At 34.7% G+C, this 16,242-nt stretch overlaps 1 protein-coding gene across 3 annotated transcripts in view; it reads left to right on the forward strand.

The window, feature by feature from the left end:
• LOC150098622 (E3 ubiquitin-protein ligase Rnf220-like) overlaps positions 1-16,242 on the forward strand; it is a 163,884-nt gene that overhangs the window by 122,333 nt on the left and 25,309 nt on the right. For all 3 annotated transcript variants that reach the window (XM_090405192.1, XM_090405193.1, XM_090405191.1), the window contains exons 10-12: positions 886-972; positions 9,817-9,872; positions 14,967-15,021. In XM_090405192.1, the coding sequence (XP_090261318.1) occupies positions 886-972; positions 9,817-9,872; positions 14,967-15,021 (198 nt within the window). The remainder of the gene's footprint in view (positions 1-885; positions 973-9,816; positions 9,873-14,966; positions 15,022-16,242) is intronic.

A 16,242-nucleotide genomic window follows, 5' to 3' on the forward strand; every position in this document is an offset into this window, starting at 1 on the left:
TGTCAGAAAATGTCTGCCAGAAATGCAAGTTTTCCCAACTACACATTATTGCTGATAAAATGTTCAAAATTGGTCCTTAGAAGCCAAATATAACTTCAGCTGTTCTCTGAGTTCATACACATATAACAACTGTTACATGTGTGTGTGAAATGTAACACTGCTTTAAACTATTATCATGTTTTAAAACCCATTTAAATAGTTTAAGTAGCAGTAAGCCTAGGTGTAGTTTAATACTTAACTTTTGTAATATTAAATATTTTTCAACAGTAAGAGCACAATCTTGAGATATTTTTAAGTCAAATCTTTTTTTCTGTGTATGTGCAGTTTTATATTGTGAGAGCTAACAATAAGTATCTTTGCTTCTTGTCAAAAAGATATTAAAAAAAAGGAAATAAAAAAAACTTGAAATACTTTATTTATATGAATCCATATAATTTAAAAATTTTGTCTCCATAAAGTTAGTTTTGATGGAGCTCTTTAGTTGTAAAGACCTGTGTTCAGATCCTGCCTATGATGCAAAGAACTTTTATGAGAGTTTTTCAATTAAAGGTGAGTTAGCCAGTTGTGTGGATGGAGACTCCTCACCCTCCTGGAGGGGAAAAAAGTCTCCACCCACAAAAATGAGTGGAAAAATAACTGTAGAATAACTGTTAAAACTAATTTAATTAGTATGCCCATTGAAATACTTTGCATTTTTAGAGGACTTTTTCCTACTCTCACAACAGGAACTAATTCAATATTTCCTGATGTGTACAAGATTATGATAGGCCAGCACTAACAAGCATTCTGAATGCTTGATAGTGCTGGGCCTATCAAATTCAAATGTTATTAAAATGTATGGGATGATTGTTATTTTTGTTATTATACCTTGACCTTGATGTATAGATACACAGAAGCTGATGTTATACCATGCAAAGCAGATGAACCAAATGAAGACAAAGAAAGACAACAACTAAGAAGGGCATTGTTAATGTAATTATACATTTAGGCAGAGTTATATGATTCAGTTTTTTTATTTGCGTTTTTTTAAAATATTTTCAATAAATGCTGTGATATATTATTTATTATCTGATACTCTAAAAAAATTAAAATCTTCTTAACTTATGATTTAATTTTGATATGGTTTCTAAGTTGTTTAAGGGAAACCCATGGATGACATCATGCAGCGCATCATGAATGCGTACTGTCCAACCACAGACAAAGCACTCACAACTTACCCTAGCTACCCATTTCATTCATCACTCTCCAAGTGAAAAATTTAGTCATTACATCCTTACTAACCACATTCTTACCCAATTTCCAGGGATGACCTCTGGAAATTGGGTAAGAATGGGTGTGCTGAAATATTTCCTTTGTATTAATTCTGTAAAATTCTTTAAATAACTTGTTTTAACCGTATCCCTCTCTTTTTTGCCCATCAGCCAACTTTTGCAGCCGATAAATTCCAGTCTGTTCTCATAGGGAGCATTCCACAGGCCACTCATGATCTTGGTTACTCACCTCTGGATCCTTTCTACCATCTCCTCATCCCCCACCAAATCCAGATGTGGTCATATCAGGGCTTTATAAAGCGAGAACTGATAACTCCCTTATCTCTGTTTGTTAGTGTGTTCTTCAATAACTGAGTAATCCTGGGAGCTGCCCTAGCTGGCTACCTTTAGAAATATGCCCTCTAAACTTCAACTCTCTATCTACTACATCCAAATCCCTGGTTTCATCAATTTCATTTAGTATAGTTCCCTCAATGTGGTATACAGCTTGTATCATTTTATCCCAAAATGTATAACTTGACACTTTTCCATTAAATTGACATCCATTATGTTTTGCCCATACTGTCAGCCTATTTATATCATCCTGCAAGCTCAGTGCATCACTTTGATTACTTATGACTCTACCCAACTTTGCATCATCATCATCAGCAAACAGCTGAATATCTCCTTTCAGATTTCCTATATCATTTATGTACAAATTAAATGACAGTGGTCCAAGCACAAAGCTTTGTGGCGCGCACACACACACACACCACTCGTCACCTGCTTTCTTCTGGATTCTGCTCCTTCACCAGCCATTCTTGTAACCATATCACCAGTCATATCTATCTCCATTTGTTCTGGTTTGCATAAGAGTTCTATGTGGTATTCTGTCAAATGCCTTTGCAAAACCCAACAGCATAATTATGTAGCCATTTTCCCTTTATCCAACTTAACTGCCACCCTATTATAAAAAGTTAGTAAATTACTAAGACACGACAGACCCTTCACAAAGCCATGCCACTCCTCGTAGATTATGATATTCTTATCTACCCATTCCTGAATTCTCTTTTTGACCAACTTTTACAGTACTTTTACCACCGCTCCTGAGGAACGGATTGGCCAATATTTGCTACCACAGACTTGGCTCTTCCTTTATGCAAAGAAATAATTTTGTCCTCCTTCCACTCTCTTGGGACTTTGCCAGAAATGAGGCTGAAATTGAAATAACATAACAAATCAACTCTTTGGTATTTCCTTTGGCCTGCCCTGCTAATTTCTTTTCATAATCTAATTTTGCCTTCCTTACCATGCTGGTCATCTTCTCTGGGGTGACCTAGTAAATTGCAATGCAAACACGTTTTTTTTTTTCCTTCCAAAAAAAAATCTCATTTTGGTTTTTCTTATTTTAGATAATACTCATATCTTTAGCAAAAATTAGATCTATTTTCTTGGGTTGACTTTTCAAATTTTTTCTTTTGTGGCATAACATTTAATTTATAACTTCTTCAGCCTCCGTTCTTCCAGAAGCTGAGGAGGATTTATGTTCATGGTACCACTCACTTATACAGCTGTTAATTCAGTATCTTTTGAACTCCATAAAGTTAGTAGGGTTGAGATGCTCTCTTCAACTGGAACCTGTGTGCCCAAATCACTTTGTATCCTAATGCTGGTTTCCATTTTTTTTAGTAAAATTAAAAAAATTTTACTTTCTCCTCAGTTGGAAACTGTGCTGTCCAAAGTGATTTGGGAACCACAGCATACCTAAAATCTACTGTTTACATCTCATTTAATTAATCCAATTTAGTTATGATTAATCATATCTTTGAGTAAGTGGATGACTTTTTTAAAGATCTAAGAGTCAACATTAACAGCTACAATGATATGCATCAAGCAACAGAGGAGAGGAATTGAAAATACTAATTGTAGATATTTTTGCAATTTTACAACTCTTGAAATCCAGAATATTAGCAAGAAAATCCAAAGAGAAACTATGTCGTATATTAGCATACAGTTGTAAAACATGGTAAACAAAGGGGAGGGGTATAGGAAATTTATTACATTTGGGAGAAAAAAAGAGAGAGATTTTAGACTCTTACAATCATAATACTGGACTATATAAATTAAGGCATGAAAAACTATGAAATCTGTTTCAAAGACTCAACATTCTGTCACTTATAAGTGATTTGGCAATGTTTTGAGGGAAAATGATCAACTTTTCAAACAAGTGATTATTAATAAAATTGACGACATCTACAGGAAGACCCCAATCAATATGGATGGACATGGTAATGAAAGTCCTCAGACATCGGGATGAAGACTATTCAAGATGCAGCCTATAAGAGAGAGAGAGAGATGGAGAAAACTTATGATGACAGCATTAGCTCAAAATGGTCCAATAATCTGTTGAAGAAGACATTTTTTTTTTGTCATTGAGAATCTCGTTAAAAAAAAAAAACTGGTTAAATTAAACAAGGCCCCCTGTTAACTAAAGTTAGTAAACCAGACACAAATTTGACGGTACAACAAATGCGCTGTACCATTATATTTGTGTCCAACTTGCTAACTTCACTAAACAGGAGCCCTTGTTTATTTTTACCAGTTTTTTTAATGTGAGTGGGCTAAGTTTTTTTATTTTAAATTAATTCTTTTATAATTTTTTTTTGTATTTATTTTTTACACAGTCCAGAAACCTTGTTCTAGAGACCCAAACATGTAACTTTTTCAACAAAGCCACTTCAGGCCTCCAATAAGTGGGCAGGTGATGAAATTCCTCACCCAGTTCAATCACAAACATCCTTCCTTGCCCAAAGCAGGATTAAAACTGCAACCTGTTAGTTGGAGAGTGTATATGCTAGCCAACCAGTTCAACTTGGCCCTTGCTATTTTTGTCAGGGAACTACGGTGAAAAGTCAGCTACTGGAACAAACGAATTGGAAGAATTGAAGGTAGGCACCATCACCATAAGTATTGGTGTAAAAGAAATCAAACTGGAACAAGAACTAGAGAAGTATCATTTGGACATTTTTGGTGTTACTAAGACAAAGTTGACTAAAACAGGCGAGATTCTGCTAAAAAAATAAATATAGGATGTTATATTCAGACAATAGTGATCAGAGAAAGAAAAAAAAGGAGTAGCAGTAGCATTCAACACCAAATATGAAGACAAACTTCTTCCTTGGCATGCAATTTCAGCAGAGTTGTATGAGCAAATTTCAAATTAGGAAATTGGACAAAGAAATTTGTGTCCATGATCCAAGGTTCTACTGACGAAGAAGGTGAGTAATTATTTTGAGTCATAGAAAAGGTTGCTAACAGAAAGAAAATAAGAAAGCTGATCCTTGTTGGAGATCTAAACAGAAGTAGGAAATAAATCCAAAGTATGTGGAATGTTTTGGAAAAATTTGGAGAAAGGGGCACTAATAATAATGTTAAGTGCTTGCTAGATTTCTGTTCAGAACACGAATTAGTCATCACTGACACCATGGTTCAACATAAGGATACAAGAAAAAAGTCTCATTCACCATGTTATCGTTGATGGTGATATCTTCACGGTTTAGGACACAGGAGTATACAGAGAATTTGAAATTAGAAGTGACCATCACTTAGTTTTAAGCAGGATAAAAATATTATATTGAAAAGACGAATATGCAAGAAAACTTTTAAAGGGAATAGTTAAGCAGCTTAAAAGCTGCTTAACTATTCCTTTTATATTATTAAATATTATTCAAGAAAAAATGACAATTTTTTGTGATTTCTACTCACAAGAAAAGTTAAAGCTTGTAATACGTTAGTACTGAGTGGGCTAATGATTTATTTATTTTTTTTATCCAATTTATACTTTTTTGTACTTTTATTGATTTTTACATAGTCTGGAAACTGTGCTCTAGAAACTGAACATGAAACTTTTTCAAGCCACCTTAGGCCTCCAATAAGTGGGGAAGTGGTCTCACACCAGGTGATGAAATTCATCTTTCACCTAAAGACAGTCATAAAGATTCATGCCCACAATGGGATTCATACCTATAGCCTGTTTGTTATGGAGTGGATACCAGGGATGAATATTCAGAGCGTGTGTGGTGCAAACCCACGAAATGGCAATATCATCAATATTATATTTTTGCATTTATTCCTGTTAAAAATTCCCCTACCATCACATTCCCAGGTGTGGGGTCACAAATACAAACACCTTTTGATCCCTTTAAACAGATGTGCCGATGGTGCAGCATATTGTTATGTCACTACTTTATATTTTATTTTATCATTGCCCTTCTACACTTAAGATTTTAATATCTTTTTCTATCTTAACTAACCTCAAGATCTAAATCAATCCTTGCCTATCGTGCACTATGTAGAAAGGCAATCTAAAATTCTGGTCAATTCCTAGATTATTCACGTGTATATCTTAACCGATAAAGGTTCTTTTTTTAGTTAGGAGCAAACCCTTAATGATTACTATCTGAGATTGTCTCCTGATCATATACTGGCAAATTTATTTGATACGCTGCACCAGCCAATATCTTAGGATAGAAGGGATTCTTATCCAAGGAGACCTTCCCAGACTATTATACAGAGGTGAAGAATCTAACACTAAATCTTATTAACAGTATACTCTACTTCAGCTATGTTTAACTTAGTTTGCAATCGTGGCTTCTAGAATATCATATTTTACCTTCCCCAATGTCAGGTTTAGAATACAAAGCATATTTATTGAGATCTTAAATTTTACACAATCAGATATATTATACACTCAGTCAATTCATTATCATATTCAATATTTACTTAAATAAAAATTTACATCAAGATATTAAACTTTCTCCTACAGTGAACTTAAACACTCTCCTTTTTTGCTGACGACCAAATAATAATTACAAATTCTGAAGATAAGCTACAGAAAGCTATTTTAGATCTAAATGAGATAGCCAAAGATTATGGTATGATAATTATTTATAGACCAATGAGATTGATGAGGCCAGGGACTTGGGAGTGTTGGTAAATAGGGAGATGAAGTTTAGGGGGCACATTGCAAAAGTGGCTAAATCAGCTCATCAACTCACTTGGTTGTTGAAAAATACTTTGACGAGCAGAGACAAGCAAGTTATTGTACCTATATACCAAACCTTGATAAGACATCATCTCGGCTACTGTGCCCAGATTTAGTCACCTAGGTTTCTTCTTGGTGGGGAGGAGGTGGAGAGGATCCAGAGGCGAGTGACCAAGATGATAGCAGGTCTATGGAATGAACCTTATGAGAACAGGTTGAAGATTTGTGGGTTGCAGAAATTAGTTGATAGGCAGAAAAGGGGAGATATGATTGAGACATTCAAATTGCTAAAAGGTTTCTATAGGATTAATTCAGAGGATATTTTTGAGATCAGGACTGGTGGTGGGAGAACTAGGGGACATCTCATCTATGGAAGCTGGGCAAGAGTGTGGTTAGCAAGGGTGTTAGAGCTGAGTTCTTTACTTTTAGAGTGGTAAATGAGTGGAATAATTTGCCAGAGTCTGTTGTGGGTGCTATGACAGTGAATGAGTTCAAGGCAAGGTATAATAGATACTGTGAGAATGTCGAATAGTTGTGTGGACATGATGTTTAGGGCCTCTCTCGATGAGTCTAAGGACTCTCCGGAGTCTCCCGTAATAATAATATCAACAGAAAAATCAAAAACTATGGCCTTTAAACAACAAGATCCAGCAAGAACTAAAATAGTAATAACAAGATCTTAGAACAGGTGAATTCATTTAACTACCTAGGATGTATGATCACATATGAAAATGAAAAAGATATAAAAGTAAAAATTGCAAAATATTTAAAAATAAGGTATAATTAACTCTATATTTAAATCCAACCTAGTTCAAAAACAAACCAGACTAAAAGTATACAATACATTAGCCCTACCAGTCTTAATGTATGGAAGCGAAATCTGGACAATAAAACAAAAAGACAAACAACGATTAACAACAGCAGAAATGAAGTTGATGAGAAAAACTGCAAAGTATACCCTATTTGATCACAAAAGAAACAAAGATATTATGAAAGAATTAAACCAAGAACTAGTAATAGAAAAAATTAAAAAATATAAACATAGATGGATGGAACACGTTCAAAGAATGAAAACAGAAAGATTACCAAAACAAGCCTTAAAGTACAAGCCATTAGGAAAAAGAAAACTAGGACGTCCTCTTAAACGATTCAATGATGACTTCTAAGGCCGGAACCATGCTAGGCCTAAATCCTTGATATGCATGGTGATGATGAATTCATTATCACTACACATTACATTAGATAAATCAACTAAAACTCAAATTGATATGATCATTAACTCGATCTATGAGATTAAACATTAATATGCACCACATGCTAGTCTTGAACTATCCATTCTAAATTTCTCTAAGTTATGATAATCTCTCATATTAAATATTGTCACAATTCTATGATCTTTTCAGGTCAATTATCCAGTGGAGAAGACAGGCCATTATCAAATATGATAATTATCTAAGAGTTCTCTATAAATTGTCCATACTCAACAGTTACACAACATTTCCCTTTTTTCTTTACTCTAATTGGGGAAATTATAACAAAATTCTGTACATTACCATCTCTTGGCAGGATTACCAGATCTGTCTATTCTGTTCACTGCTTTGTCTAGTTCAACTCGATCCTTCTTTTGCCTTTTGTCCTCATGGTGGTCGTCCTGTTAGGCTTTGCCGTGCGACGGGCGGTGTGTCCACGTCTCTCTGGATCTGCAGCTGGTCATTCTCGTCAGTGCCACCAGTTCGATATTTGCTTTTCACTATATAGCCAAGGGGTTAGGACTGTAAGTGCCGACATCTAACGTCTCCGTACGGTCCGGAATACAGCAGGTACTGGAAGAAGTCAGGAATGAGCAGGTCCGAAGAAGAAAAAAGGGGGGCTAGAGATGTTATCCAAATCTAGGCCACATTCTAGTTAGTTGACAACTAGAACTTAACCTGTAATTGTCTTATTTCTCCATGCATAAACTTGAGGCACTGATTCCAGTTGCCAAAAAGCTTCACGCATTAATGAACCTAGCAGCAGCAGAGTGAAAGAAAAGCTTGCCTCTTCTGAATGCCAACTTTTGACTAATACTGGTAAAAATCTCAAATGCTTCAGCAGCCAGATAAGTTTAAAAATAAAGCACATTCAAAAATATCATTGATAATACCTATAAATAATGTTGATCCTAAGCCACAACTGTGTCAACTTTGCAATTATACCTAAAGAAATAGCAGCAGTTGACTTGATGATGTAAATGGAGCATAGTATTCGTTGCCTTCCTGCCAAGCTAATGCGATATTTCTGATGTTATTAAACTTGATTTTGCTCATGTGTTAACGTAAGGGAAACTTCCTGAATTTAGGCTCTCTCATATGCACCATTAACAGAACTACAGAACAAGAAAATGATCATAATAAAAGTGACTATGGCTAATGCTGCAGCAGTCCTAAATTGTTATGCTCATAAACCACAGTAAGAGATTGCTGCTCCACTTAATGGCTAAATCTCTTCTCTTAATTTATTACCTAACTGTATTTTTCTATCTTCATATAAATTTTATATACAGCTTGTATTAAATGTAATGCATATCCTTGATTTTTCATTATGTTCTGTAATTTTTCTGTATGTTATCAAAAGCTTTCTCATAATCTATCAAGGCCAGAGGAGTCTCTAAATTAAATTGTCGTCTTTGTTTCTCCAATAATTTGTATTCAAACATAAATGTTGTCTATATACACTATCTTCTGAAATCATATAACAGGTTACAAAATTTACTGTAAATTTTGTAACCTGTTAATAGACTGATTCTTCTGTGATTTCCAGTCATCTCGATGTAACCTTAGCCTTTGACCAATCGGATGGAACCTCACATTTCCTCCAACAGTTCTTTATTAATTTTAAGAATCTGAAGTAAATATTCTCCACCATATTTCCAAAGCTCTGTATTTATGCCATCTAATCCAGTTGATTTTCTATTTTTTGATACCTTTTATTGCTTCTTTTAGTTCTTCTAATCTAATTGGTTCTATATGAATACTGATTTCTTCATTATCGTTTTCTGTTATTAAACTTAAAAACAATTAAAAAAAACATTAAAGCACCTTGCACACACAGCACTGATGTGCTATACATTCTTGTACTTCTCATGTGTGGGATAAAAAAATAATAATAAATAAAAAAAAAAAAAAAAAAAAAGAGAGAGAGAAAAAGGTCATACCAGAAATACTTATGTTCTTTCCGTTGTTTCTCTTGTATTGTGTTGATTTGTGCTGTATCTCATTCTTCATTGTTTAATTTCCTAATATTTTGTAGGCAATGATTTGTCTTCCATGTATGTCTTCTATTTTATTAATAAATCTATCCCAAGAATCTTGGTGAGAAAAAAATAACTCTCCAAGAACCATCAGACAAGTAACTTTTCATATATTTTAAAGTTAAGAAACTTGAGCATAGTTAAGTTGTTTTTTTAAGATGTATTCTAGTAAGCTAATAAATTATGAAATATATATCTCAGTCAATTTTCTAATATTTTATTTCATTATCTAGTGATTCCCCTCATCCACAAAGAGCACTGGAATCTAGTAAATGGGTAGATAACTGTGGTAAGTATATAGTTTCACTTCAGTTACATTGTCAACCAATATTGATAATGCATCCATAAAAAAAAAAAATTACTATTCTGGTAATTGATAAGACAGATGAATACTTAAAGCACTTAGGTCCAGCAGTTATTAATTTTGAAAAGCATTTGATTCAATCTCAACATTAGCTATTTCAGAAGTCCTTAGAAATCAAGGAATTGAAAAAAAAAACTCGTGTGTGTGTGTGTTTTCAATTCCTTGATTTCAAATTTTATACACACACACACACACACACACACACACACACTAGGGAGGGCTCCCCCCCGCGAGTTCCAGACTGGTAGGCCGGTTCTCCTTGAATTCTTTTGACTCGACACTCAGGGTAGCGCCTGAGTTTCAAATAACTTGACAAAAAAACGTTACGAAAAAGGCTTATCATTTTATATTATAGGGTAGATATAATTCAACTACATCTTTAAAATCAGGCACAGATATAAAATTTTCTAGCAGTTTAGACAGGGAGATGCCATTTCACCTAAATTATTTACAGCAGCTCCATAAGAAATTTTTAAAAACCTGGATTGGAAAAATAGAGGAATTATGGTATATGGGAAAGTATTAAATCACCTACAATTGTCTGATGACATTGTTCTTTTATGAAACTGCAGAAGAACTTCAATAAATGATCAGTGAACTGAATGGAGAAAGTAAAAAGAAAAGATTAAACAAGGACAAAAATGTATAATAAATACATCATCAAAAAGGCAATACAAATGGAGCACCAGGAAATTGATATGGTAATACAGTAAAACCTCGATATAATGGACTAATTTGGGCGAGGGAGGGTGCGTTAAATCCGAAAGTCTGTTATATAATAAAGTAGATTTTCCGAATGCGTATGTTTAAAAAAATTACAAATTACCTAATTTACATGTTTTTACTTATGCAGAAACTTTTGTATGACTTCTAATTTTTGATTTAACGTTAAATTAACTCTTTTCCGTTTGTCCATATTTTAAGGTTATGGTTACAAAGATGTGTTTTACCATTGATACATATCTAATTTTAAATTTATATCGAATAGGTCTATAAAATGTTCACCCCCAGTAAACAAATGCACACACGGGTGTGGCTTAGTGCATGTCAGAACATCGGCCAGCAAGCGTTAAAACTGCCACGCGACAAAAGAACCAATTACAGCGCGATTGGTGTGATCACGTGCTAATCATTCGCCAAACATGTTTCATGAGTGGTGACTCATTTATGCCGGCTAAATTACTACAGTGTTTTTCCAACATATGATGGCCTATTTGCCAAAATTTGTTAAAAATAACAGGAAATTAATAACAAAAAATAACCTGTTAATTTAATTATAAGCAAATCTTGGTTAAAAGCATTTTAAAATTAACAGGGTGTTAATTTTCACATGTGACATATAGACAGGAAATTTTGTCCGTAAAATCAAGGGTTTACTGTATATGTTTACATAGGACCAAAGATCACAATAGAGGGTAACAGTAAAGAAGAAATTATACATAGAATTCAGCTTGGTTGGATACTTTTTAGAAAATATGAAGCACTCAAAGGAAACATTCCAATCTGCTTAAAAGAAAAATATTTGACGGTTGTATACCTCCGAACATGACAGAAGTGAAACATGGACTTTGACTAACAAGTTCAGGATTACCCAGAAGAAAATAGAAGAAACACAATACCTGGATCAGAGCTCAGACCAGGGTGAGAGACATTATAACAGCTATTAAAAAGATCCAAATAATCAGGTTACGCTGCAAGAAATAACACTCAAAAATGGACAAAGTTGATATCAAAATGGTATCCTAGAAATGGAAAAAAGAGCTAAAGGAAAACCAAAGAGGTGGTGGGAGGATGAGATTAAAAAGATGGCATAGAAAGGCTCAAGATGGGAACGAATGGAGGACTTTGGTGGTGGTGGAGGGGGGGGGTTAACCAGCAGTAGACAGAAAATGGCTGATGATGATGATTCTGGTTTAAAAGATAAAACTTTATAATAATACCAAAACTGAACGAACTTGCTGTAGACTAGATTTCCTTTTTGTTTGAGAACTAAGTTCTGCTCTAACACGATCAGTGCTAATAACATTACTTTTTTCTATTCTTATTTGTATACACACACACACACATTCCAAAGAGGGTATAGCACCCATGTAGTGTACACTGCACATTTCACCATTCATGTATTGTGGTCACTACATGAATGTACCATTTTTGCATTTTTGAACAGAAAGACGGATTCAAAACCCTGATTTCCAGTCATGAAAGGTTGTAAGCCTGTAGTACATTAGTACTGTTAGTGGGCTAAGGTTTTTATCTCCACAATACAAATTAGACAGGGAACATACACAATTGACAAATGGATAGACATGCTTTCTTCATGGCCTTAGTTGACTCACAGATGCTACTAAAGTTATTATATTGTCACATGATTTTTTTATTGATCTTTTCATTGAAAGATGAATCAAATGATTCACAGCTATATGCCAGCAGCAAAGTGTTTGCTACTCTGCTGTTGTTTATAATTCATAGTGGATCATATTCAATGTCCATTCCACCTCAGTCAAAAGATAAGCTTTTGACTGAGATATAGAATACTACACACACTACCCAAGATATGGCCATGGCATTCTTGTAATCTTAGATTACAAGCATACCTTAGCTATACCATATATTAGGGGCATAGAAAAAATAGAACACTATACAAATACAACATTAAGGCAACCTTCAAACCTCCTGTAAAATTAAGAAATATACTTAGCACATCTAAAGATCCTCTTCCCTTGCCCACCCAGGGGTTTACAAAATTCAGTGCACCTGCAACCCACCCTACATAGGGAAAACAGGGCACACACACACACCATTCCATTAAGAAAATATGAACGTAAATGCCACATTAAATTCCTCTACTATGGTAAAACAGGCCTGTCAGACCATACACTTCAAACATGTCACAGAATGAACTGGAAAGGCACCAAGTCCCTATACACTGCACCAAAACCTGATTTGAAAGAAAGAAAGTTCAAAGAAGCCTCTGAGATGCTGAAACATCATCCAAATCTAAACAAGAATGATAGATTAATTCCAACAATCTGGAGGACCCATCTTCAACCCATATAGCATCTGGAACAACCCCAACCTTAATATAAGAGAACTGTAGAAATTATTTAATGTAGTTCTGCTATAAAACTTTCTTTTTATTTATTTAGAGGGGTTTAATTTTATTCATCTGTATATTATTATACTAATATGTATAAAAAGTTTATTTTATTTTGTTAATTAAATTTTGTATATATTTTATTTATTATTATCATTTTTTTCACCAGGGGTCAGGCTAGGTAAACAATTAACAAAGCATTTAGATTTATGTTACTTTTGTGTAGTGTTGTAGTTTCCTGTGCATACGTATGTTTTTCTGATGACCTCAATACAGAAGTCAAAACGTAAAGTGTTATTTTCTTAATTATAAGTAAAGTAATTACTCCAACATGTGTGTTTTTGTCTCCATAAATTCTTCACTGTGAATGCTGACCACCTTAAAAGAAACACTTACTTCTAAATTTTTAGGAAATGACAATGTAAACTGAATTATTAATTATACACACTTTAATTAATAACTACCTATATATCGGGAATGTAACATTGTCATATTCAGGGATCACAAAACAACTGAGATATAGAAGTTAGTCCTAGAGTCTTAAAAGGTGCCTCCTAAGTAGGCTAAATTGGATAGTTTTGGCCGTTGGGCTGACTATCTTAGAATGTATGCATCCCAAATTTAGGGGAGTCTCATGCACCCAAATTTGTTGAGGTTTGGGAAGTTTTTCAGAGCTGAAGCTGATTCAAGGAATAATCTTTCATACTTATACTTGCTGTGGTATAATAAAATAGCCTTCTTCCAGCGTATTCTGTGATGGGTGTTCAGTGCATGGTCAGCAAATCCTGAGTGGCTGTATTGGTAGAACTGGATGTCCTTTTTTGGGTTGTAGCTATTGGCTGTCTATTGATATTCCCCCCCCCAACCGGCCATGACGTCTATAGACATAAGCTAAATCTGGATAAGATTCTTTAACACCCGTTGAATAACATGAATAAGAAGTGCAATTTGGTGTCACTATTTCATCCACCTCACCAGTAGGGAGAATAAGGATAAGGATTCAGCAGTTAGGGCATTGTTATCTGAACTGATTAATTTTGTCCCATTATATAGTTTTTATAATCCCATATTGTTGGGATGGGAACCTACACATACAGAAAACCTACACATACATACCTGTATGTGTAGGTTTTCTGTAAACAGAGAAAGCCAGGGATCCAGGCTATCATGTAATCGAAGTGTCTAGGAAAAGGAGACTGTTGTTTTCCTTTTCCAAAGTAAACTGGATCCTGGAGTGTCGACTGTTTAAGTGTATTGAGAAATTGTAGAGTGTATCCAGGCCATGCAGCCAAATGCCAAACACATCATCCACATAGCATAGCCAAACAGTCGATTTATGTGGAGCAGAGTTTAAGGCTTTTTCTTCAAAGGTCTCCATAAAGAAGTCGGTGGGGTGGAGAGAGAGAGTGGAGAACCCATACCTGTCCCCTCTATCTGTTTGTAGAATTTTCCTTGCCAAACGAAATAGCCTGATTTCATGGCAAACTGAAATAGGACTGAAATATTAGGAGCAAATTTGGCTTGGATGAGGTCTAAGGTATCTTTGAGTGGGACTTTAAAGTGGGCTGAGTTTTTTTTATGTGTGAAGGTGTGTTGCCAGTATATTGTGTGTACACTTTGGCTAAATGTTTGTTTGGCTAATTTGTATGTGGGGGAATCAATGCCATCCACAGTGGGATGTAATGGTCCATTTTGCTTATGGATTTTTGATAGTCCATATATCTGGGGGGGGGGAGCCTAGAGTGAAAAGGTTTTAGTCTGTTAGTCACTTCCACAGGCCAGCCTATAGAGTGTTCTAATTTGGATGCTGATGGGATTATATTCTATAGGGAGGTAGATAGAACAATCTAAAAGTAAAGAGGCAAACTTCAAAGAACAAATTGATAATGTTATGTGATGAGCAAATATTTTCATTTCTTTTCCAGATGTTGCTAAGACAGAAGAAAAAAATAATCCTGATTCCACAACTTCAGATCAAAGGTAAGCAAAATAATATATGTATAAATTTAGTGATGTAAAAATGCAGAAGTCAGTATCTTCATGTAATCTACGATTTAAAGGAACTAAAATATTGTAGAGAACTAAAAATCTGTTGTTGGCATATTTGGTTTAAAAAAATAAATAAAGCGGTTTATGTGACAAGAAAAAAATTTTCAGATACCACATAAATTTCCTTTATAATTAGTAATCATTATAGTAATGTACTTTCCATGCCATGCAAACAATTTCCTAATGATTAAGGAAAATTCTGTATTTTTAAATGCAGTACTTATATGTTAAGTAATTACTGTTATGTAGAATTAGATTGCACAAACCATGAAGAGTAACCAGAAACTTATTTGTTAATACATCCATCTCATCTTTCTTGAAAGTACTACAATCATTGGCCTGTTCAGGTTCAAGTACTTTTGTCTTCTTATAAGTCAATAGTTTGCTATGTTTATTGATATATGTTCTCTGGATGGTTTATTTATTATTATCATTATTAACATCTGACCTCCATGGAGTTAGAGGCTCATCATGGAAGGTACACACCATTGCATCTAACCGTCGCCTTAAAATGATTCAATGTGTCTACATTCACAACACACACACACACACACACTCTCAGGCAATGCATTTTTCTCACCATCCACTCTCCATGCAAAGAACCTTCTCCTCACTCCTCGGCTTGTACCCTCTTTATACAGTTTACAGCAATGGCTTCTTGTTTTTCCCCTTTCTCATTCTATGAAAAATATCTTCCATGTCAACCCAATAACTCTTGAAGAGTTTGTCTCAATCATATTCCCCCCCCTTTCTTCCTCCTATTCATGAGGCTTTGCAATTTACATTCTCTCAACCTGTCCTTGTACTCCACATTCCAAAGACCACTGACCACCTTTGTGAATCTTCTCTGGACCCTTTCTAACATATGCTCATCACCATGAAAACCTAGTGACCAAATCTGTGCACAGTAATTCGTATGACACCTAATCAAGGCCTTATACAAAGGCATCATTGCATTATCTGATGTGACATCTTCACAACTTGTGCAATGTGGTCCATGCATTTCAGGTCCTTGTCCACCACTAGTCCTAGATCTCTCATCTCCTCTACCTTCTTTAAAGTTTACTCACCAAGTGTATACTTTGCATCCTATCATTGCTTACCAAATTTCAAAACCTTACACTTTGCAACATTGAACTGACAGTCCCATTT

The sequence above is a fragment of the Typopeltis vanoorti genome, chromosome 15 (genome assembly GCF_054136105.1).
Source record: "Typopeltis vanoorti isolate ZY-2024b chromosome 15, IOZ_Tvanoo_1.0, whole genome shotgun sequence".
NCBI lineage: Eukaryota > Metazoa > Arthropoda > Arachnida > Uropygi > Thelyphonidae > Typopeltis > Typopeltis vanoorti.